Source organism: Sturnus vulgaris, chromosome 9, assembly GCF_052056855.1.
Source record: "Sturnus vulgaris isolate bStuVul1 chromosome 9, bStuVul1.hap1, whole genome shotgun sequence".
NCBI lineage: Eukaryota > Metazoa > Chordata > Aves > Passeriformes > Sturnidae > Sturnus > Sturnus vulgaris.
The window spans coordinates 4,734,924-4,756,546 of record NC_142251.1 but is presented as its reverse complement, the minus strand read 5'-3'; the positions used below and the strand labels follow the sequence as shown (position 1 = coordinate 4,756,546).

At 47.3% G+C, this 21,623-nt stretch overlaps 2 protein-coding genes and 1 non-coding gene across 4 annotated transcripts in view; 2 read left to right on the top strand and 1 right to left on the bottom strand.

Moving 5' to 3' along the window:
• Nucleotides 1-27: 27 nt before the first annotated feature.
• TRNAG-CCC (transfer RNA glycine (anticodon CCC)) lies at nucleotides 28-98 on the top strand. Its single transcript has one exon. It is a non-coding gene; the product is annotated as a tRNA-Gly (tRNA).
• Nucleotides 99-2,324: 2,226 nt separating this feature from the next.
• Nucleotides 2,325-6,915, top strand: PCSK9 (proprotein convertase subtilisin/kexin type 9). Its single transcript, XM_014870673.2, has 11 exons — nucleotides 2,325-2,450; nucleotides 2,569-2,692; nucleotides 2,884-3,017; nucleotides 3,389-3,530; nucleotides 3,604-3,800; nucleotides 3,925-4,108; nucleotides 4,391-4,561; nucleotides 4,780-4,928; nucleotides 5,031-5,196; nucleotides 5,444-5,625; nucleotides 5,879-6,915. Exons 1-11 carry the CDS (start codon nucleotides 2,427-2,429, stop codon nucleotides 6,044-6,046), a joined length of 1,641 nt encoding a protein of 546 aa, XP_014726159.2. The 5' UTR covers nucleotides 2,325-2,426; the 3' UTR covers nucleotides 6,047-6,915.
• Nucleotides 6,916-8,659: 1,744 nt separating this feature from the next.
• USP24 (ubiquitin specific peptidase 24) overlaps nucleotides 8,660-21,623 on the bottom strand; it is a 61,292-nt gene continuing 48,328 nt past the window's right edge. Inside the window, exons 52-67 of one of the 2 annotated variants that reach the window (XM_014870581.2) lie at nucleotides 20,698-20,793; nucleotides 19,946-20,049; nucleotides 19,748-19,861; nucleotides 18,943-19,039; nucleotides 18,648-18,764; nucleotides 17,956-18,048; nucleotides 17,532-17,634; nucleotides 16,561-16,682; nucleotides 15,991-16,104; nucleotides 15,666-15,731; nucleotides 15,327-15,393; nucleotides 13,332-13,410; nucleotides 12,681-12,756; nucleotides 11,857-11,943; nucleotides 11,285-11,395; nucleotides 8,660-11,138 (exon numbers count right to left, since the gene is read on the bottom strand). In XM_014870581.2, the coding sequence (XP_014726067.2) occupies nucleotides 11,076-11,138; nucleotides 11,285-11,395; nucleotides 11,857-11,943; nucleotides 12,681-12,756; nucleotides 13,332-13,410; nucleotides 15,327-15,393; nucleotides 15,666-15,731; nucleotides 15,991-16,104; nucleotides 16,561-16,682; nucleotides 17,532-17,634; nucleotides 17,956-18,048; nucleotides 18,648-18,764; nucleotides 18,943-19,039; nucleotides 19,748-19,861; nucleotides 19,946-20,049; nucleotides 20,698-20,793 (1,509 nt within the window). In that variant the 3' untranslated portion in view covers nucleotides 8,660-11,075. Of the gene's footprint in view, nucleotides 11,139-11,284; nucleotides 11,396-11,856; nucleotides 11,944-12,680; nucleotides 12,757-13,331; nucleotides 13,411-15,326; nucleotides 15,394-15,665; nucleotides 15,732-15,990; nucleotides 16,105-16,560; nucleotides 16,683-17,531; nucleotides 17,635-17,955; nucleotides 18,049-18,647; nucleotides 18,765-18,942; nucleotides 19,040-19,747; nucleotides 19,862-19,945; nucleotides 20,050-20,697; nucleotides 20,794-21,623 lie in introns of those variants that run through there. The other variant, XR_015805339.1, reaches the window with a different exon arrangement.

The following is a 21,623-nucleotide window of genomic DNA, read 5'->3' as shown; positions in this document are numbered from 1 at the left end:
TGGCCCGCGGGAGGCGGTGACATCAGCGCACCAGTGGTGTAGTGGTATCATGCAAGATTCCCATTCTTGCGACCCGGGTTCGATTCCCGGCTGGTGCAGCGCAGCACTTCCCCCATACCTTTAAGATGTGGCGCTCTAACGCTCAGATGCTCACACACGGGAAAGGTCTCACAAAATCTGTGGAAGAGCTTCTTTTTACCGACGGGATGCTCGGCCCAGGGCACCCAGCCCTGTGTGCGCACCGCCCGGAGCCCCATCTCTCCCCCCGGAGGGACGGCAGCAGGGATTTAGGAACCCTTCCCCCTTGTTGAGATCCTCTCTGATGTCTCCTCCGCTCTCTCATTCCTCTCCTCTCAGCAGGATCCCCTCCTTTATGCAGCCCCGCAGGGAGCCAGGACCGAAACAGAGCTCTTCTGTTCAAGGGGCAAATTTTAGGCTCTTTCTGAATAATTTCTCAATTAAAAAAAAAGAACCTTTCTATCCACTCCTGGAGTGTGAGAGCTGGGCCAGATCCCTTCCCAGGCGCTGGGGTCGGGTGTTCGTGCCAAGACCTCCGTGGGTTCATCAGCACGTGGGGATGCACATGGAACTGGGGGACCTCCACCACCCCCCCCTCCTCTTTGGGCTTCTTCCTTCCTTCCTTCCCTGGGACATGGATTGTCCCCCGTGCAAAAACGCAGGGAAAGGAAGACTTTTCCCTCTTGAGATGGAGTCCCCCCGTGCTCAGCTGTCTCAGAAGCCTCCTGAGGCCCCAGTGGTGCGTTGTGGGACTTAGCAGCACTGAGGAAGCTGAGCCCAAAATCTGGAGCGAGACTTGTCGCCATGATCAGTGTCCTGAATGCTGACCCCTTCCAGTGTCAGCTCTCTGCAGCAGAGTGGGTGACAAGCAGGGTCTGGTGTCCCTGCAGTTTGCCAAACCAGAGTTCAGGCACTCACTTGAGGTCTCGTTAAAAAAATTGACATTTCCCACACAAACTGTCCACATCCATATTAAACACACACATCCATATAAACCATGCACATCCTTATAAAACATACACACTTATATAAAACATCAATGTCCATGCAATCCATACACACAAATCTAAAACAGGTCCATCCATGTAAAACACATATTCATACAAACCATACACATCCACACGAAACACACACATCTGTATAAAACATGTGCATCCATATAAACATACAAGCTCTGAGAAGCTTATAAATAACGAGCCAAAACACAAATATGTTCCTATTTCCCTGAAAAGCCGGGAGCAGGGACAGGGTTTTCCGAAGGTCACTGGGGATGTGGGGCAGTGTGGGATCCCGATGCTGAGGTGGGAAGCGGCGTGGAGACCCGAGGGAAAGCGCCGCAAAAAGGACATTTGCGATGTGTGACGACTCTGTAAAAAATGCCCAAACAGGATTAGAGGATTTCACGGGAATTTATTCGAGGAGTGAGGCAGTAGGAGGCACATTAAAGCTTTCAGCCCTTTCTGAAAACAGTCCTTGAGCGGCTGCGCTTTGCTCGCCAGAGCCCCCAGCGATCCGCCGGGACTGGGGGTGAGCAGCGGCCCCATTTGCCCTCTCCCCGCGGCCCCACCGCCCCGCACCCCCTCCCGCGGCCCCGTTAATGCTTAACCCGCCCGGTTGGCCCGATGGGGCCGGCGGCCGTGGCGTGATCCCCGCCCCGCCGCTCTGAGCCCCGGCGAGACGGGCAGAGCCGCGGCTGCCGCTGCGCTCCGGGACCTGCACGGGTGCGCTCCGGGACCTGCACGGGTGCGCTCCGGGACCGGAGATCCGCGGTGCGCTCCGGGACCTGCACGGCTGCGCTCCGCTACCGGAGATCCGCGGTGCGCTCCGGGACATGCACGGGTGACCTCCGGGCTCCGGGACCGCAGATCCGCGGGTGCGCTCCGGCCCCTCGGCTCCGCTCCAGCTCCCCAGCCCCGCTCCAGCCCTTCGACTGCGCTGCGGCCTCTCGGCTCCGCGAGTGCGCTCCGGCCGCTGGGTCCCGCCGCCGAGGGTCCCGCGTCTCCCGGCGCTGCCCATCGGGTGCGGGATGTCCCCGCGGGTGCTGGAGCTGGCGCTGCTGCTGGCGCTGGCGGAGTTGGTTCTGGCCCTGGGGCCGGCCGAGGAGGGGGAAGCCGCCGTCGGGGCCGCCCCTCCGGGACTCGCTGCTTTCCATCGCGCCGCCAAGGTGAGGAGCGTGGGGTGGGGGGACAGCCACGCTCCTGTGTGCGTGTCCCCCGAACCCCAGCCCGGTGCTGGTGTCCCCGCAGGCGTCGTGGCGGCTGCCCGGGCGCTACGTGGTGATGCTGCGGGCGGGCAGCGAGGCCGAGCTGCGAGGCACGGCCCGGCGGCTGCAGGCCCGGGCGGCTCGGCGGGGACACCTGGCCGAGCTGCTGCACTTCTTCCACCTCCTGCCCGCCTTCCTGGTGAGGATGAGCAGCGACGTCCTGGACACGGTACGTGGAGTGGAGGAGAGGAGAGGGTCGTGGCAGGGGACAGCAGCTGCGGTGGGCACTGGTGGGAGTGGCAGTCACAGCTTTGGGGGTAAACGGGAGTTTTGTGTCCTCCCCGCAGGCGCTGAAGCTGCCGCACGTGAAGTACATTGAGGAGGATGCCTACGTCTTCGCCCAGAGCATTCCCTGGAACCTGGGCAGGATCGTACCGACACAGCCCAGCTCAGGCGCCTACAGCCCTCCCAGTAAGCGCTGGGGTGTGTGAGCAGGGCGACTCTTGGAGGAAGAGTCAGGTCCCCTCTCCTTAACTTGAGGGATGGGAATATTCCTCTGCCCCATGGTGCTGAGGGTCTGGAGCTTCATTTTGGGAGCAACTCAGGTGGCCTGTGCTGACCATGAGGGTGGTTGCCTTTCTCCCTTCCTGCATCCCTGGCAGATAAAGGTGACCTGGTTGAGATTTACCTGCTGGACACCAGCGTGCAGAGCACCCACCGGGAGATCGAGGGCAAAGTGACTGTGACTGGTTTCGAGAGTATCCCCGAGGAGGATGGCACCCACTTCCACAGGCAGGTGAGTCCTGAGGTGCCACATGCTGCATCCTGGCCAGAGCACCCCTCTGTATCTACCAAATCCTGGCCAGGGAGGGCTGGCCCTTGTGAGGCTTTCCAGGAAAAGGGAGACATTTGGCCTGGACCCAAATGCTGGGCAGAATGGGCAACAGGAGCTGTGGTCCTGGGGGATATTGGGACCCTCAAGATAGTCTATTTGGAGATATGGTTGAGTCAGGCAGGGCTTCTTTCTAGGAAAGTGTTCTAGGGTAGCATGGATGTGTGTGAGGTCAGAGGGAACCCAGGTGGGAAGGGGTAGGGAGGGATGTTGTGGGATTGCAAACCTGCTTTGATACAATGGGCTGGGTCATGAAACTGCGGTGCCTGTGCCAGGCCAGCAAGTGTGACAGCCACGGGACCCACGTGGCCGGGGTGCTGAGCGGGCGCGACGCCGGCGTGGCCACGGGGGCCAGCATCAGCAGCCTCCGGGTGCTGAACTGCCAGGGCAAGGGCACCGTCAGCGGGACCCTCATGGGTGAGTGATCTCGTGCCCCGGAGAGGAGCAGGATCCCTTCCGGAGCTTGGTGACAGTGTCTTGTCCCTCGCAGCCCTGGAGTTCATCAAGAGGACGCTGGAGGCTCGGCCGTACGCGCCGCCGGTGGTGGTGCTGCCCTTGGCCGGCGCTCGCAGCCCCGCGCTGAACGCGGGCTGCGGGCGGATGGCACGGATGGGAGCCGTGATGGTGGCCGCTGCCGGCAACTACAAGGACGATGCCTGCCTCTACTCGCCTGCGTCCGAGCCGGAGGTACGGGCTGTGGGGGACCCCTGAGGCTTGGGTGCCACCTCCTCCCCTCCAGCTCCGGTCAGCGGCGGGTGTTGAGTCCGGGGTTGGGCGTGCCATCGCTCCCCTGCTCCCCTGTCACTGCCAGGTCATCACGGTCGGTGCCACCGACAGCGAGGACCACCCTGCCTCCATCGGCACCCTGGGCACTAATTTTGGGCGCTGCGTGGACCTGTTTGCTCCGGGGGACGACATCATCGGCGCCTCCAGCGACTGCAGCACGTGTTTCACAGCGCGGAGCGGCACGTCGCAGGCGGCCGCACATGTGGCAGGCGAGCTGCGCTTTGAGGGGCAGGGAGGGCTGGCCCTCCACTTGCTGATGCTGGCACGGGGCTTCAGGCATGCCTGAGCTGGGGGCGTTTTTGTGCTCCATGACCTCTAGGTTCGGTCTGTTTCATTAGGGCGCTGCAGCCTGCACAGCGCTCCCGCACCCCGTGCTTGTGGGCGGTGGGCTGCCGAGATGCCTCCTCCAGGGTCCCTGGAGCTGTGCTGCCCATGGGAGCGCTGTGTAGGTGGCTGTGTCCCCTCTGGCTCTCACTCCCGGGCTCTTGCAGGCATCGCTGCCGTGCTGCTCAGCGCCGAGCCCCAGCTGCGCCTGGCCGAGCTCCGGCAGCGCCTCCTGCACTTCTCCACCAAGAACGTCGTGGACACGGCGTGGTTCCCAGCGGAGCAGCGCCTCCAGACACCCAACAGCGTGGCTGGGCTGCCCACCCGGCTGCGGGCAGGTGAGGACCTCGCTGCCTGCTGGGTGCTCGGCAGAACTCTGCCCTGGTGCCGGGGATGGCTGAGCCGGGGCGCCGCCGTTTGCATGGATGGGCGGAGATGGAGCCTTGGGCGCTGGGTGACACTGTGGGTGTCATTGTGGGTATCACTGTGGCACTGTGGGTTACACCATGGGTGTCACTGTGGGTGTCTCCCGGCTGATGCCCCGGCCCCGTTGCAGAGGAGCAGCTGCTCTGCCGCTCGGTGTGGTCGGCGAGCTCGGGGCTCGCCCGGCACGCCACGGCCGTGGCTCGCTGCGCCAGCACCGAGGAGATGCTCAGCTGCTCCAGCTTCTCCCGCAGCGGCAGCCGGCTAGGGGAGCACATGGAGGTGAGCAGAGCGTGCGGAGGCGGAGGTGCTGCCCCTGGAGTGCCCGCTGGCCTTAGGGGAGTGTCCCCAGCCCCTCGGTGACGCTGTGCTGCCCCTTCTCAGGACAAGGACGGGCAGAAGCAGTGCGTAGCCCACAGCGCTTTCGGGGGTCAGGGGGTTTATGCCATCGCCAGGTGCTGCACGTGGCCCAGGGCTGAATGCCAGATCAATGCCAGCTCCCCGGTGGCCCAGGGGGCCGAGTGCTCGCCAGGAGAACACGTGCTGACTGGTAACACCCAACACACGGGGTTACACACCTTTGAGCCTGATGGACAAGAGTGTTCCTTCCAGGAAAACTCCGGGATTTGGGGGTAAAAGGGTGGGTGTGGTTGCTGGGGGGACAGGAAAGGAGTTCATGTGCTGTGTGCGTGGAGGGGGCAAGATTCGTGGCTCTCTCAGGACATCCTTGGCACCAGTGTGTGCACTGGGCTGCTGCCATGGCTGCCCTGTGCCAATAACCCCTCTCCCCTGGGCAGGGTGCAGTTTCCACTCCCCATCCGAGGTGCTGGGTGCTGGTGGCAGGCCCGTGGTGGGGCTGGGGAGGGGGCCCAGCCGCTGTGCCAGCAGGACAGAGGTGATGGCACACGCCTTGTGCTGCCCCACTGCCAGCCTCGAGTGCCAGCTGAAGGAGCACACAGCCCTGGAACACGAGGAGAAGGTAGGGATGGGCCACCCTCCTCTGCCTGGGGTTGTCTTTGTCTCTGCCTGCCCCTCTGCCACCCTGATGGGTTTTGGGGTGGCTTCAGCCCATTTTGGCTGTCCCAAACCCAGCCTTCACTGCTGTCCCCAGCTGTAACGGGACACCCCATCCAATCCAGCTGGGTGACAGCAGTCACACCACCCTGAACTGTGGGGACATTGGGGATGGGCAGGCCCTTTGCTGACCCATGATGGCCTCTCCTCCCTGTTAGGTGACAGTGTCCTGTGACGATGGCTGGACGCTGACAGGCTGTAACACCCTTTCCCAGCGCCCTGGCTCCATGGGAGCCTACGCCGTGGACAATTCCTGCGTGGCAGCCGCTGTCCCTGGCAGCAGCTCGGCCGCGGCTGTTGCCATTTGCTGCCGGGGCCGGCAGTAGGGACAGGCTGAGCTGGAGAGGTTCCTGTGGCACAGCAGGGATGGAGGCTTTGCTGGAGCAGTGTGTCCCTGGCTCGGTGCCTTTCCAGTGTTTCCAGAACAATCCATGCCCTGACATGCAGCTGATGACCTCCACACTTGGGTTGCTGTGCTGATGGGGATGAACTTGTCTCCCCTTGCACACAGCAGGGTCGGGATCCAGGGCCAGCATCCAGGGCGGCTCTGCAAGAGCTCTCCAAGCATCCCCCATGCAGCTGGAGCCCTGTCCCATCACTGCAGCCATCCCAGAATCCTTTCCCTGCCATGCACTGAGTCCTCCTATGAACACCATGACAGAACAAGCCATGGTGTTGTCACCCAACATAGGAAAAATCCACCACCTTTTAAAGAAAAAAAGTATTGTGAGGATTGCTCCTTTCTTTCCTGGTTAGTTGCTCATTAGTTGTCAGCTAATGCTGCTTAGCACCTGGAAAATCTTAGTTTAGCCATTTTTGGGCAGTTTTATAATTGCCTAATCGTATTCCTAGGAGACTTCTTTACTTTTGAGTCAAGTGTAAGGGCTGTAGTTTAAACAGCCTGCTTGGTTAATTAGATTTTTATCTGCATTGCTACAGTCAGCTACTGCTTCATTAGTGCTTTTTTTGTTGTTAAGTCAAAGTTAATGATCTGCTGGTGTTAAGTGTTAACAGTTTCAGGTCTTCCCAGGACACATAGAACTGTAGGAGGCTGTAATTCCTTTAAAAAAAAACAGAATGAAGAAAAAGCTTTCATAGTACCTTAGTTTTTACATTTGTACCATAAATATTTATTTGGAGTTTTATAAATGAACATTTTATAAATGTCTTTCTAAAATAAAATTCATAGACCTGTGCTCTTGTCTGGCTTCATAGACATCCCCCTGGGGAACTGTTCTGGAAGAGGGAAGGGGAACCCATCCAGCAGCTCCCCCAAAGAGCTCTGCTTTGTTAGTGAGCAGCTTCAGGCCCCCACGTTGGGTCTGATCCCTGCCTGGGATCCAAGGTGCTCCTGGATGACACCTGGCAGCTTTGGAAGTTGACACAGACAGCACAGGCACCTTTGCCCACAGCTGGGTTGTGCTCTGGGACTGTGTTGTCCACACACACGGAGGACCAGAAGTTTGTTTTAACAACAGTGGTGCAGGGCAAGAGCTTCCAGTTATGGAAACAAACATCATCCAGCTTTGGGAATGTGCCCTTGAACCTGGGTTGCTGTTGTTCCTTCACTTGGGAAGGGCTGGAGCCCCAGGAAGGAGACAAAGCTTGGCTCAGAGAGATGCCAAATAGCAGGGAGAGGCTGAGAAGCCACCAGAGCTGGGTTTCACTTTTCTCCGTGTTTAGCAGCCTCCTGGTACTACAATATATAATTTTTGTGGTGTTATCTGAGGATAGATGAAAGAAAAATGCAGTTTGATACTTCAAGCTCCAGGTTAACCTGTCAGACTTGGCTGGGCTGGGTGTTTTTCCCCATCCAAAAGCCCCCTGCAGCTCTGTTACTACAGCTTTAATTGGCAAGAGAAGACAAACCCAGCACAAACCACCACTTTTAAAGATTGAAACTAATTCTACCTTGTTACCTAAAGCTGGCAAAAGCCCAACCCTAATCCAAACATGTAATTATATAACATGGACATAATTACACCCCATAATTTCATCAGCTGGAACCTGAGTTTTGCACAAAGAGGCAGAAAAGGAAAAGGGATATCAGCCTGAGAGCTCCTGGACAGCTCTGACACCGAGGGTGATTTTTCAGCAGACTCCTTGGGCTGTCACCTCTCAAAACACACACCAGGATTTCAGCTCTGCTGCCTTCCCTGTGAGAGGGGAGGATCCAGCACAAGGTGTGAGCATGTTCCACGCCTGATAAGCCAGACAGAGCTTCCCCAGCTCAGTTCAAGCCTTTAAAAGCTCGGTGGAAGGAAACAATATTAAAAGATTAGCCCTTGCTTTGTGCCTTGTACGTGGGTAGGTGGAAAAGCTCTCACATTCAAGAGAGCAGGGATGATCCCAAGGATGCTGATCCCAGTCCTGGCAGCAGTTTGCAATGCCCAGTCCATGCTCCCAGGACCATCAGTGGAGAGCAGAGGCTGGCTCAGGCTGGAAAAGTGAAAGTCCTTGTCTTTAGAGCAGGGGACAAAGGCAGAGTGGGCATGGCAGCCCTGGCTGTAGCTCCTGGTTCCCAAATAAGTGAGAAATGGAACACCAGCTCCGTGTGCACCTCTCTGCCCCCTGCCCCTGTCGGAGGCAGGCTGAATTCACACCCAGCTCGCCCACAAATCTCGGATCTGACACACAAAATCTGCTCTAATCCGTACTGTGAGCGGGGCCAGGGTAAATCTCTCTGCCGAGGTCAGGAGAGGCTGCACGGAGGTACAGATGTGACAGGGGCCCAGCACATGCTGTGGCATAAGGATATACAGCAGGGCAGCTCCAGGGCCACTCAGCTGCTTCCACTGACTCTGGACAGGAGCCAAAATAGCAATCAGGGCATCCTTGAGGAGCTCAGCAAGTGCAGGGCTGGCCCAAGGAGGTTCAGGATAAGAGGATCAGCAAGACAAGAGCGTAGCAGCGTGTGCACAGTCTAAAGATTACACTAGTTTTCTGTGAAAGGAATAACTTTATTCCATTGACCAGGAATCCCAAGACTTCATCAAGACTGCCTATTTTTCCAGTGCCAAATGTCTATGCATTAATCAGACAATATCTCCCCGAGTGCTCACAGGCAGGCTGTGGCTGCTCCTCACTGAACATTTTGTAAGCTGTATAAAAACATTTTCATCCAAAAAGATTGGCAGTAAAAATTACAACATATAAATGCATCACAATTTACACAAAAACTAGGTGGTTTTTTTTGTGTGTTTTTTTTTTTTTTTCTTGAACTCTATTTTCCAAAAAATAATCTTCAGCAGGTTCAAATGACAGCAGCTGGAAACAAAACTAAGTGACCAAGGATCATCTTATTGCAAATTATAACCACTGACTTTGTACAAGCGTGAGCAGAACCATGAAAAAGTTTGTATTGGTTTCAAGTATACAGTGGTGATGAAGCCATCCTGATGCAATTCCCACCAATGCTTCCCTGGGCCTGCAGCTATCGAGGATGTTGTTTCCATAGGAAATAACAGGAAGCTGAAGTGACAAGTGGTGCCAACCCAGCTTCTCCCATCACCATCACCACTGTGTACTGACTCCTTGGAAAGATTTGTGACCCATTACCAAAGCATTTGGGGGTGGGGGAAGGAAGGAAGGGGGTGTCCATAAGAAATTATTAGTTCAAAATTAATTTAAAACGTGTCACATTTAAAATGTCCCAGCACATCATCAGAAACATTTATAAAATGCTAACTCTGCCACGTGTCTATGAAGACATTGTTTGGAAAAGGAAAGTGAAATTCACTACGGTGCCCCCCTGCAATCTGTGATGCCAGCTCTCCTACCCCACAATAAGTTATAAAGCTGTACAGCTGACATCACATCCCATGGTTACTTCCAACAGTGAAATGACTGGTTACTTTCAATATTAGTGCACAACAGTGAAAAGCTGTCTGCTGCTCTGTGTTTTGGCAGCAGTGTGTGAAAAGAAACAAAAAAAGGCACTTTTTGGCTGGTTGTGCCTTTAACTTGGCAAATTTGTCTATTCTGGAGGTACCCAGGCACTCCTTAAGATGTCCCCCATTTCTGTGCATGTTTGTTTATATAATTTTTTTAAAGTAAGGCAGAATCCATAAATAAAGGCAAAAAGCAGTGCAGAAAATGTGACAAACACAAAATGTACAAAAGATGAAGTTAGCTGGCACAAAAGAAGCTTGAATCCAGAGCCAGAAATCACTGAACTGCACTTGACATAGAAAACAAAACTGTGCTCAAATCATCCCAACTGGTTTCCAGTTATTTGTGAGCAAATTAAAAGAGCTGTGATATTTTAAACGTTGCCTGGTCAAGTGAAAATACAAACAAAGCCAATTCTTTCTTTCCCTGTGTTAAAATTGCTATAAAATCTGCACAACAGTGTTCCCAGCTCACTCAAGGAATTACTCATCATATACAACCAATACCAACTTTCTCAGTAATTTCAAAGCATAAGCAAGTGATTGCAGATCCATGACTGAGACTACATTTTATTCAATATGTCTCCAAAGGTTAAAAAAATTCAATGAGTAAAACTGCAACAGAATTCCTTCTTAAAGTGCTTTTTTCTTTTAAACTACTCATTAACTTTTTTTTTTTTTTTTTAATTCACCAACATCTTTGAATAACAAATGCTTGCATACCTAGAGAACAAAGCATTTCTTTTACTGCCCTTCCCAGTTGTTCTGAGGGATTTTTGGAAGGGTACTGGGAAAGATGACTCATTCCAGAGCTCCTTTACCAACTCATTCTGTAAGGAATCACTCTTCTTACAGAGCAATTCTGCTGATCTTTCTCATCACCAGCTTTACAAATTAGCAGGGAGACATATTAAATACAGAAGTCCTTATGTAAACCCATTCTTTAACTAATATTTTACAATGAAATGTAAGTCATCACACATCTTTACAGAAATTTGAATATTCCTATTCAATATTATCAGAAAGATTAAAAATTTGCCCTCCATACATAAGGGCAGTCTGTTTCTTTTTTTTTTCCTGTATAAAAACCAAAAGAATTTTTTTTTGCAGCATCACAGAAAAGCAACAGTTTTACATTCACTCATTTAATGTTCACATAAAAATTCAACCACTAGCGTTTGTGTATTTGATAAAATCTTCTTGACAAACTTGGTTTCGGTGTTTTGGACTGTCACAAGCTACTGCAGGTGAAGATGCAGTTTTCTAGAGCATTTGTTGATCTGAAGCCTTTATGGCTAAAAAATGCTTTTATCTTTCAGGGAAACAACCTCCTCCAGCATCTCCTCTGGTCCTGTAAAGCCACTGCTCCCCCAGACTTCCAATGGCATAAGCAACACGACTCCAGCTCCAGCAGGTACCAGGCATTGAATGTTTGAGTTGGGTCTTGTGTTCACAGGGATCTCCTCTAAGGGTCAACATCATCAAGGTCACTTTTAGGCTCCCCAATCATCATAGGAGACTCTGAGCCCTTCAAACACACAAGGGATGGGGAGAGAAGCAAAAAGTGACTTTTGTAAGATGCACAATTGTTTTGTGTATGGTCAGTGATGGTTCTGACCCAAGCCCCAGGGAGCAGCTGCCCCACACCAGAGGGTAAATCTGCCCTTATTTTACCTGCTGCAGGTGCCTCTCTCCATTCTCATTGGCAGGGCTGCTTTCTGACCCATTGCTGCTTCCAGACTGATCCTTCTCATTCAGCAGGGCTGTGGCATAGGCCAGAGTGTCCTGAGGTGGAAACAGCCCAAGAGAGTGTCAAGGGTCATGGTGAGGCCTTCATTTCACAATTATTTAAAAAAAAAAATTTATTATTGTTTTAAAACAATAATAGCTGCTGTCATGAGACAGCTGAGTCACCACAGGTAATTATGAGTATTCACTAATATCACTCAAGAGTTAACCACAGGGTCTGAGCTTCTGAAGAAAAAACAGAAATATCACAGAAAATATCACAAATGCATTGAAATATCACAGAATCATTAAGGTTAGAAAAGATCTTTTAAGATCATGGAGTCCAACTGCCAAACCAGCACCACCACCATATTCAACACTAAACCATGGCCTCAAGTGCTGTATCCACATATTTTTTTAACACTTCCAGGGAAGGTGACTAAAGCTGCCAAACCCAAAGATGCTTCCAAGAAAAGAAGCAAGCAAGTTTAACATCCTCTGCCAGGACTGACACATACCTGTGCTGAAATAGTGCGCTGGAAGGTTTTTGCAGTGGATGTTTCATTGGACACGTTACTCTGGGGAGCCCAGTAATGTTCAGACATCTGTATAAAAAGCCAAGAAAGCCATAAATTTGCCATTTGATTTTTACTTGAGTAAAGCCTCAACCACTTGTGATGGTGGGTGAAGTAAGACTGGAACAAGCTTCCTGAATCTTCTGGCAGCGAGCTGGAGATGGGGGGCACGGACACTTTAAATGCAACCACAAAAGTTACTGCCCCTCATCTGAATACCAGCAACCAACTTCTGCTGAGCTCCAAGTTTCCAAAGTGTCCTTGGGTATTTATGAAAGATATGTTGGTCAAACTATGTTGAGTTTAGAGGGAAGAACAAACACTACACGTGTGGGAGGAAAAGCTGTATCAGTCAACAGCTGCGCTTTGTGCAAAGCTGTGATGATTCTGTAAGGAATCCAATCATTTAAACATTCTCCTGCATCAACACACAGGCAATGGAAAACTGCTTTTTTAAAAAAAACTGAAGCCTTTCAACACGAATACAGTGGCACTGAAATCTTCCCACATAGCAGAGAATAATCACTGCAACCATTCACGCTTGGTTTTATTCACTGTAAATGCATTTATGTCTGAAACACGTGGGGAGTTACTGAAGTTCTGGCATTGCATCAGATTTAGCTGCATCCCAGTAGTCCTTGTAAAAAATGAAGGAGTTTGTATTTTGTTTATAGAGCCATCTCAGAGAGCCATGCAGAGGATGGAGATTATCCATCCATGATTATTGTTGTTTACAAGTGACAATTTCCCTGCTACAGCCAAATTACCTTTTTCTGTAGCCACTGCACAGCCCAGCTCCAATGGTGTGAATTCTCCTTGAAGTAATCTTTTGCAGTAGGGCACCTTAGGAATTGAAATTACATTAATTAGTCAGGAACAAGGCATTCTGGCCAACACATAAAAAAATTACAAAGACTCCTCTCTTTTTGCACTGTTGCCCTCTGTGTGCACTGTGATCACTGCAAACTGACTTAAACTCTACAGCCCTGTTGTTAATTGAATTAGCAAGAGCAATAATGCCTAGCAAAATTTGCTCAAAGCAGTCTACCCCACAGGTTCACGTATTTCAGAATTATGCTTTATCGGGACATATGCTAAGTTCTAAACAAAGAGAATTTAGGAATCATAATATTTCAAAGATCTGGAACCATTTCCTTGTGTTTATCTGGTGTTAATGTCAGACTCCTGCTCTGTAGAATGGCTTTTTTCTTTATAAACAGCAATTACCATTTGTGACCTGAGAAATCCCTTCAGGTACCAACCAGTAAAGATTTCACTTCATACTGGCACGTGTACTACTAAGACCTTACACCAGTAACAAAGGATAAAACTGATCAAAAATAGGAGTAGTAGGTTTTTTAACAATCACAGAGGGACCTAAGGCAGGGATCTGAAACTCTGAAACCTTCATTACTCACTTCTGAGCCAGAGTAACCAGGAACTTGACACACTGGTAGCAACGGCTGCTGTCCACGTGGTTGCTGTGGTGCATCAAGGCTGTGGGGAGAAACACGTGGATTAGAAACCACAATCCACATTTCCATGTACCAGCCAGTCTGGAATCAAAGATGAAGCTGAAATTTTAAGTTAGGGAATAGATTTTGTTTCTACAGATGTTAGCATGAGTATTTGTGTTAAACACACTGCTGTAAGTGCTGGCAGTCTTGAGTACTTCCACAAATCTACTGGATTAAAAATAGAACTGCTGCATTTTCACTTTGATCTTTCAAATGCAGTACCTGAATTTTAAACAGCCCTAATGCAGTTATTCTTCCCCTATAATCCATTCTATGTTAGATAATCACTATGGTTACATTTGTCTGAAGGAAAAAAAAAATTGTCTGAAACCCCCATAAATGAACCAGATCACCAGCTTCCACCTGGATCAAAGTTTGCAAAGCCAGAGGAATGTTTAAAGCTTCTTCACATAAACAAGCACAGCAGAATTCAACAGCCATGAAACATCCACAGGAGACTTGGGCAAAACCCCAGGCCATTCCTACCAGGAAGTTTTCTGTACCATGAATTCCCACCTCTTTAACAAAATTCTTTGAGCAGAAGCACAAAAATTTCCATGGAGCTGCCCCAATCAGATTTGCTACTCAAAAGTTGCTCTGTCCACAGCAGTCAGCAAAGAACACTGTAGTGAAACCTCCAAAGCTGGCAGAAATTGTTTGGGAACTGCAAATTGCCAGTTTTAATACTGTTAAAGCAGAGCAGATGATTAAAATTTCAGCACTGCTGTACTACAAATTATGCACAAACATCCTATTAAGGACCACCAAAACCTATTATTTGCTGATTTCCCTTTCCTGGATTAAAACTAGTCAATGTGATGGATGCTGTTCAATGCTGTTGTGAGGAAACTTCAAGGTAAAAATACAACTTTCACTCCCAAACCTTAGGGCAGTTCTCCAATCCTTCAACATAAAAATCCAATTGAACACTTGCACTTCTCCTCTGTAGAGGAAAAAAGGTCATGTATTGCCCAAGTTACAGCACAGGATTGGTCCAACTGGGACCAATTTATCCAGAAATTAAAATAATCACTCAGCTATTCTCTTAGACTGCTGCATATTTCCTTCTCTGCCATCAGCTATACATGGAAACTACTAAACTGAGGAGCACTGATGAGAGAAACAAAGAACAAAGCTAAATATTCCTTCTCACTAAATCAGAATCCAAAATAACTGAAGGTGAAAGCCACAATCTGAAGCAGCTCCTCACCCAAAGAGCCATGAAAGAGCTTCTTGAGCTGCACTAACCCATCAGAGGGGCTCTCTGTGTTACCCCACATTCCATTTACACACCAAAGCTTCTCTTGACAAACATGAAATAAGCTCTCATCATGGGATTTTTCTGTAGCTTTTGAATGCTTCAGTAACTTCACTTCAGTAAAGTTCTGTATCCAGTGGAGAGAATATTTTGTACGAGCAGCAACAGGTGGGAGGCACCTGTCCCACTGTGAGGCTCTACTGCAGTTAGCAGGGCAAGCATCCTGCTGTGCTGAACCAGCTTCTTTTTATGGCAATTAGGATGCTGACAAAACAAAAAGACCAGCAGTGTCTTGAGATGTGCAGGGAATAAAAATTAATTTTAAGGTTACAGAATTCAAACAGTGCCTCTGTTATGGTAATTCCCCCCATTGCAAATATCTGCCCCTTATTTAAATAAGTTAGCTCTCTTTCCCAGTTCAATTCCTTTTTAGTTTGCTGTCACTACAACATTCCAATGCTTACTTTGGATTTTCTTAGAGCATTTTTGTAGTGACAGTGGTTAAATCAAACGTGTCAAGTTTTTTGTCCCTGAAAAATTGAACAGTTTAGGGGGTTTAGGAATCAGGAGATGGAGTGAACCACCACCACCATCAGGGTCAGTAGGAGACAGGAGTGTTCACCCACTGGCTTACTTGCCTATTAATCCATTTTCAGTTTCAAAGGCAAATTTGATGCGCTCTACTTGTAATGGGTCTTCAATAACCTGTTAGGAAAGAAAAGTATCAACTCACTTAAGTTGTGCATGATGCTGCATCTATTCTATGGAATGGTTTTACCCACCCCCACAACCAAAACAAGAAAGACTCTGAAGTTTCATGTCACTGGATTATCAAGACAGAAATTTAGGAAGTAATAAAACTTCTAACTGAAGGATTAAAATACATGTGGATATTGAAATTACCAACGCAGTCCCAACTTTTTTAATTACACATCAATACAAAATCTATCCTGTAGAAGTCTTTACCCTTCACCTACCAAGATCTCATGAAGTAACTGGAATATGTTTTTCAGTTCATGAGGTGGAGCAGTTTCCAATTGAGTCTGCATGTAAGAAACAAAGTTACTTAGATAGCAAAATATGCTGCTGAAGCAAAGAATTTCAAGACAGCTTTACAGATTTCTGAAAATTCATTAATTTAAACAGTAAAAGCCTAAAAAAAAATCTAAACCCCAACACCCCCTCCAAATCCAACAAACTGTACTGATTGTTCCGCAGTGCCGTTAAAACGCACAAGGCACGGGATGACCAAAGGCTGTGAGAAACACTGATGGGACAGGCTGGTCCTGGTTTTGTGTGTACCTTGATGAAGTGCAGCACAGTGAAGGAGAAGTGCTCGTTGCAGAAGCAGCAGTACACCACCATCTCCATGAGCACCGACAGCGACCCCGTGAGCTCCCGCAGCGCGTGCATCACCTGTGGGCACAGCACACCCTTCACACAAAGCTGTCCTCCAGAAAATAAATCTGTAACACCATGTTTGTCCTTCCCAGGAAGGATGCAGCTCTTTTTCCCAGTGTCTGCAGAGCCCAGGAGGCTGAACCCCTGCCCTCACAGCACTCCTTCAGCTCCTGATGCCCATGCAAGGGCCTGGTCGAGCATCATCCATTAAGTCAGATCAATTCAAGTTAGCACCTGCATTTGGCAGGGTAAAAAGCTGCATAGGTCCTTGCAAAATGTGCACAAAACCAGAAGCCAAAGCTTAGGGATACACTAGAATATGAAGAGGTCAAGAACCTGAAGGTGCTTTCTTGTTTAGGCTCAAAATAGCCACTGCTTTTGGATATTCAGTACTTTTCATGAAACGATATGTCAAAGGAATACATCAGATAAGTTTTTAAGTTCAAGCAGGGCAGAATTTAGAACAGATACCTCCATTAAGTAGGGTTTTCCCTCAGATAGGAATAGCAAGGCTTCCACTTCTTCATGGAGTGCCAGAAGTGGCCCTGAAGCGGTGATGCTGAGAGGTGGACGCTGCTTAAAGAGACCAGGAGCTATAATAGCAAATACAAAAACAATCCACTCATAGATTAGTTTGTTCTAACACACCTTGAACACCCTGCTGCTCATCTGGCACCATGAAATCCCTTGTGACACTCAACTAGTTTATAGCTTGTGTGCTACCATTCCAAGTAACAAATCTCTTGCACACTCAAGTGCCACTTATTTTAGTGACAGCAGACAAAAGAACTGCAAGAATGTCAAGGCAAAATGCCCATAGACTATCAATACCTTGAGCTTTAGTTTTACTCCAAATCACTCTTGCACATTGATCATATCCAGAATATTCATAAATCTTCTGTTACCTTTTGATTTTTGACTGCTTTGAACCTCAGACAGAAGTTATTATTTTAAAAGACAATGTCAAATTCCTCCTTCAGGGAACTGAAGATTTTAACTTATTCTTTTATTATCTTTATTTGGATATTTCTGCCTCTTGTAAGAAGTAACTAGGAGAGTGTTTAATTGTTTGTTACTCAGTAGCTTAGTCTAAATACTCCCCTTAGATTAACAAAAGACAGCACAAGTCTAAACAAAACACAGCCTGTGAGTCAGTTCAGCCAACAACACAGCTCAACTCACTCACATGAGGAAAGACCTTCTAGGCATGTGGGGAAGGGAAGAAGGTACAAAACTCTTAGTATCAATATTTCCATCTCCCTAAAATACTATGTTTGCCATAGGCTCTCACTATATTTACAGCAAAATCAGAAGTAATCAAACTTGTATCAACCATTTCTGCCTTAAATTCAAAATTACTGTTCCTCACTAATATTAAGTTACTCCCAGTCAATGTAACTGAAATGCCAAGTCACCAAAAGACAAAAAAAATCAATTCTTACCAACATTTCTTTGTGAGGAGACATCAGAGTGCAAGACAAGTAGTGCTACAGTGTTGTGAAGATATCCAAACTCACGTGCCTGTGCTGAACTCCACCTGCGGTTCTGCTTGAGCCAAGGACAGATTTAATTAACTTTGGTTTATTTAATCGACTTCGTTAAGCCTAAATAATGTTCTTACAGTCCCTCACCACGGTACAATACTTGAGAGTGGGCAAAAATTTTATTATTATCAAAACCATCATGCTCACTTCTGCCAAAACAGTTATTTCCATGCTAACTAGACATAGGTGTGCTCACACTTGCATGAGGTTTAGAGAATAATTGAAGGATTTGTCTATTCTACCACATGAAAAGTATTTATTCATAATTTAAACATCACAAAAATCATGGAGATGGCCAAAGTACAGCACAACACAACTGTACCTGATTGCTCTGCCTGTTGGGGCCAAGGAGAAAGTTGACCATGTGCCTCAGGGCAGAGTGTCTGAGGAGAAGACTGCTAGCCCTTATTCCCTGCTGTGAAACAAAAACAACACATTACCTTTCTGTGCAGGAGAAGAATTAGTACTCAAGAGAGCAAAAGTAAAATGCACAGGCTAAACTCTGCATTTTCCACCCTAAAATCCCCATAATAACCCAACACAGATCAATAAGGTAAACTGCTAAAGAGCTGTCTCATTGTACACAGCACATTACACAAACCAGAGAAGAATCAGCAGATGCACAATAAATGTCTTACAAGAAAAAAAAGAAGGCAAAAAGAATAGAGAAAAAGAAGTAGTAGATTCAGCCAGTTCTGCTCCCCATGGAATAAAAATCCTGAATGCTTGATTTTCATATATATACATACATATATATTTTAAGAACAATCCCATATAGTCCTTCAAAACAGACAATCAAAATTCAGATGCTGGAAAGGACATCTTCCATTGGTATATTTTGCTGGTGTATTTTTGTGTGATTTTATCCTAATCCATATTTAAAAAACAAAACCAACCTGCCTACTCCTAATAAAACTGAGTTTCACTGTGCTGCAAACCCTTCTATAAATAAGGATCACCAGCTGCTTTATTACTGTCTTTTAAAATTTAAATTAAAAAACAATGTTTTCTTACCTTCTGTACAAAGTTATTGAATAGCAAAAAGTACTGAGCACAGTTTTTACAGTTTTCAGGTACATCTTTATCCAGTAGAGCAAGTAGCACCTCCAGTAACTGATGTAGAGTTTTTAACTGTGGGGAAAAAAAACCCAAAGTGTTTCAAATACCTCCTGGGCAGGAAGAGATGAGCATTAACCTATTCCAGAACTGAAGAGCCACAGCCAGGATCAGCTCTGCCTACAAACAGAGCAAGAGGCAGCAGGGAGAGGCAAGCAAGGGGATGTTTGGAGAGGAGGTGACACTCACTGACCTTCTCCTGATAAAACAAGGCACTGTCGAGGGTTTTTTCAAGGATAGTGGCCACAGCAACTCGCACCTCTCTCACGCTGCATTCCAGGAGGAAAGTCCTGCAAGAGAAAAGGTGAAGCTGCAAAGAGAACTGGAATCAACATGTACACACAGCTGCTGAGATTAAATGTGGTGTTTAGCATTTATTATTTTAATAGGCCAGACACGTTTTGTATTGTACTTTTGTGGGTAAGCTTTAACTTACATTCACACACTCCTTGTAGTAAGGCCTATACAATCCCTATTAATATATTATTCATTTATATTAAAAAAGCTTTCATAGGATGCTGTCATTCCATGCACATTAAAGGTAACATTTTCTTTACACTGACATACTTCTTTCAGATCTCCATAATTTGCTTTCAAAGCACCTATTAGCTGATCCTTAGCTTAGCAAGAAGAAAATCTTTCCAGTTTATCTGTGATCTTTGTCAGGTAAGTATTTCCCTCACCTTACCCCAACACTTTCACCATGTTCTCCTTTCCCACCACTTGTGGGGCTGACCACACACACTGAAACACATTCCAAGTCCCTTCACTGAATTCATCACCTGCATCCTCCTCTAATTTGATTTTCAACATTCTCAGAAAGCTGCACAGAGAAAATACTAGAAATAAAACTCCAAGTCATTGTCTAAAGCGTCTGTTTAAAAAATGTGCACAGTCACCTTTTTGGGAATACATCAGTATAGGCCAGATCATGTTAAGAGGAAGCTTTATGCACACATGAGACACAAAACACCTCAGACAGAATTACCAGGACTTACTTTACAAGCTCCCGGCCCTCTGGCCCAACGAAATACTCAACCAACCACTGACAAGCATCAATGCTTTTGGAGAGCAGTGCATCTATGGTGGCAATCCATTCTTCTGTATCAGCCCTTCAACAAAACAGGGACGGCTATCAGTAATCCAGGAGGAAAAAACACCTCCCAAAACTAAACCGTGTTTCTTGTTTGCCTTACCTGAGTTTCTTCTTGGTTCGGAGATAGGTTTGGAAGAGGAATTGGACTGCCAGCTGTAAGCTCACCTTTGCCATGCAGGGATAATAAGGATGCTTTACCTTAGTCTGAAAGAAATATCAAATTTACTCCAGAGCAGAAGGATGTCTGCAGCACACATGCTGTCTCTTAAACACATCAACATGTTCTATTCAAGTTATTTGCTTCATTTGGAAAAAACAAACCACAGCATTTTTCTGTGCTAAGTCAGTCCCCAGTGCTGACTCTGCTACTTTATAAATATGCTAAAACAGAAGCAAACTTGCTGTAAGGCTAACTAGATCTGTGGATTTCAAAAATTTAATGAATGCTGTTTGTTTATGACTCCATTTAGAAAAACTTAATTAAGAAACTATTACCAATTAAACTCTATCAACTTTGAGGTAATTAACACCAACTTCTGGACCTTCCATATGGAGAGGGATTTCTGTCCCTCTAGAGCTCAGTTTACATCATTATGAAAGGTATGGTTTATTTAATAAATTTTACTGGGGCAAAATGATGTTTCTCCCAGTACTAGAAAAGGAAGCTGGAGTTTGCTTTCAGACAGATGTTATCAGCATCAAAAATTACTGGAGACCAGGAATAGCTTGTCTGGAAAAGCAAAACCATGTCAGCTCTTCTCTTCCAGTTTTCCTGGTTTGATCCAAATAGCTTTTGTGGCCATTTTACCCAACATACTTTGAACACTCTAAGATTAAAATCCAGGTACTTACAGCATTCAGGGAGGCTAATGACAGAACAAAACTGAAGTAGTCACTACTGTATACATCTCTGTTCTTCATAAATTTCAAGTTTTCATCTCTCACCATCTGTAAAAGTAAAAGAAGGCAAAAAAATTAAAAATGTTGTCAAAATACACTTCTCTAACTAAATCTTCATCTCTTATGCAAATGTGTGGTGTTTGAAAAGCAGTGTGAAACTTACTCTATTTGCTTCTGAATCACTACTTCAGCAGAGGGAAAAATACATACAAGAGACTTAGAAGATCTGGTATAAAACCAACGATTTTCTTTCAAAGATATTACAAAACAGCAGATGAGGGATTTAATCATTTGGCCATTAAGGGAGAAAAGGAAGAAATTGCAGATAAATTCTGTTTTTTGCTTGTTTTTAATAAACAAGTCAAGAGAACACCCCTCAAACCAGAAAGGCTTGCCTAACAAATTTCGATGCAGAGAGCAAGGAGTCCTGGTGTAATTACAAGCTGCAGCCACAATAAGGTTTTAAATGCCAAGCCCTTCTTTTTTCAAATGAGATTTTGCTGTAAGACTCTCAGTAAATCGGAGCCAAGTTCTGTTCATTGTAATAATACAATCCCAGATACAAGAATGCCTAAAGTGACAGTGAATGCCCTGAAACAGCTCACGTGGAGGGCCAGACACAGCCTGCAGAGTTTATTCTCCCTGTGTGTGTGATGCAGGCTCTCTTCACTGCTCCTCCTCTTTCTACATTCTTGTGAACTCAACAACTTGAGGATCACTGTAATTTGCCATCATCTCCATTCCTTCTCAAGTGTGCTCCAAATGAAACACCTTCTCTGCTGTTCTCTCCCTGCCTGCATGCTGACTGCTGCCAGATCTCATGTTTGATTCATCCGCCTGCAGTTTCTTCAAAGCAAAGAACTGATGGGCAAATTTTG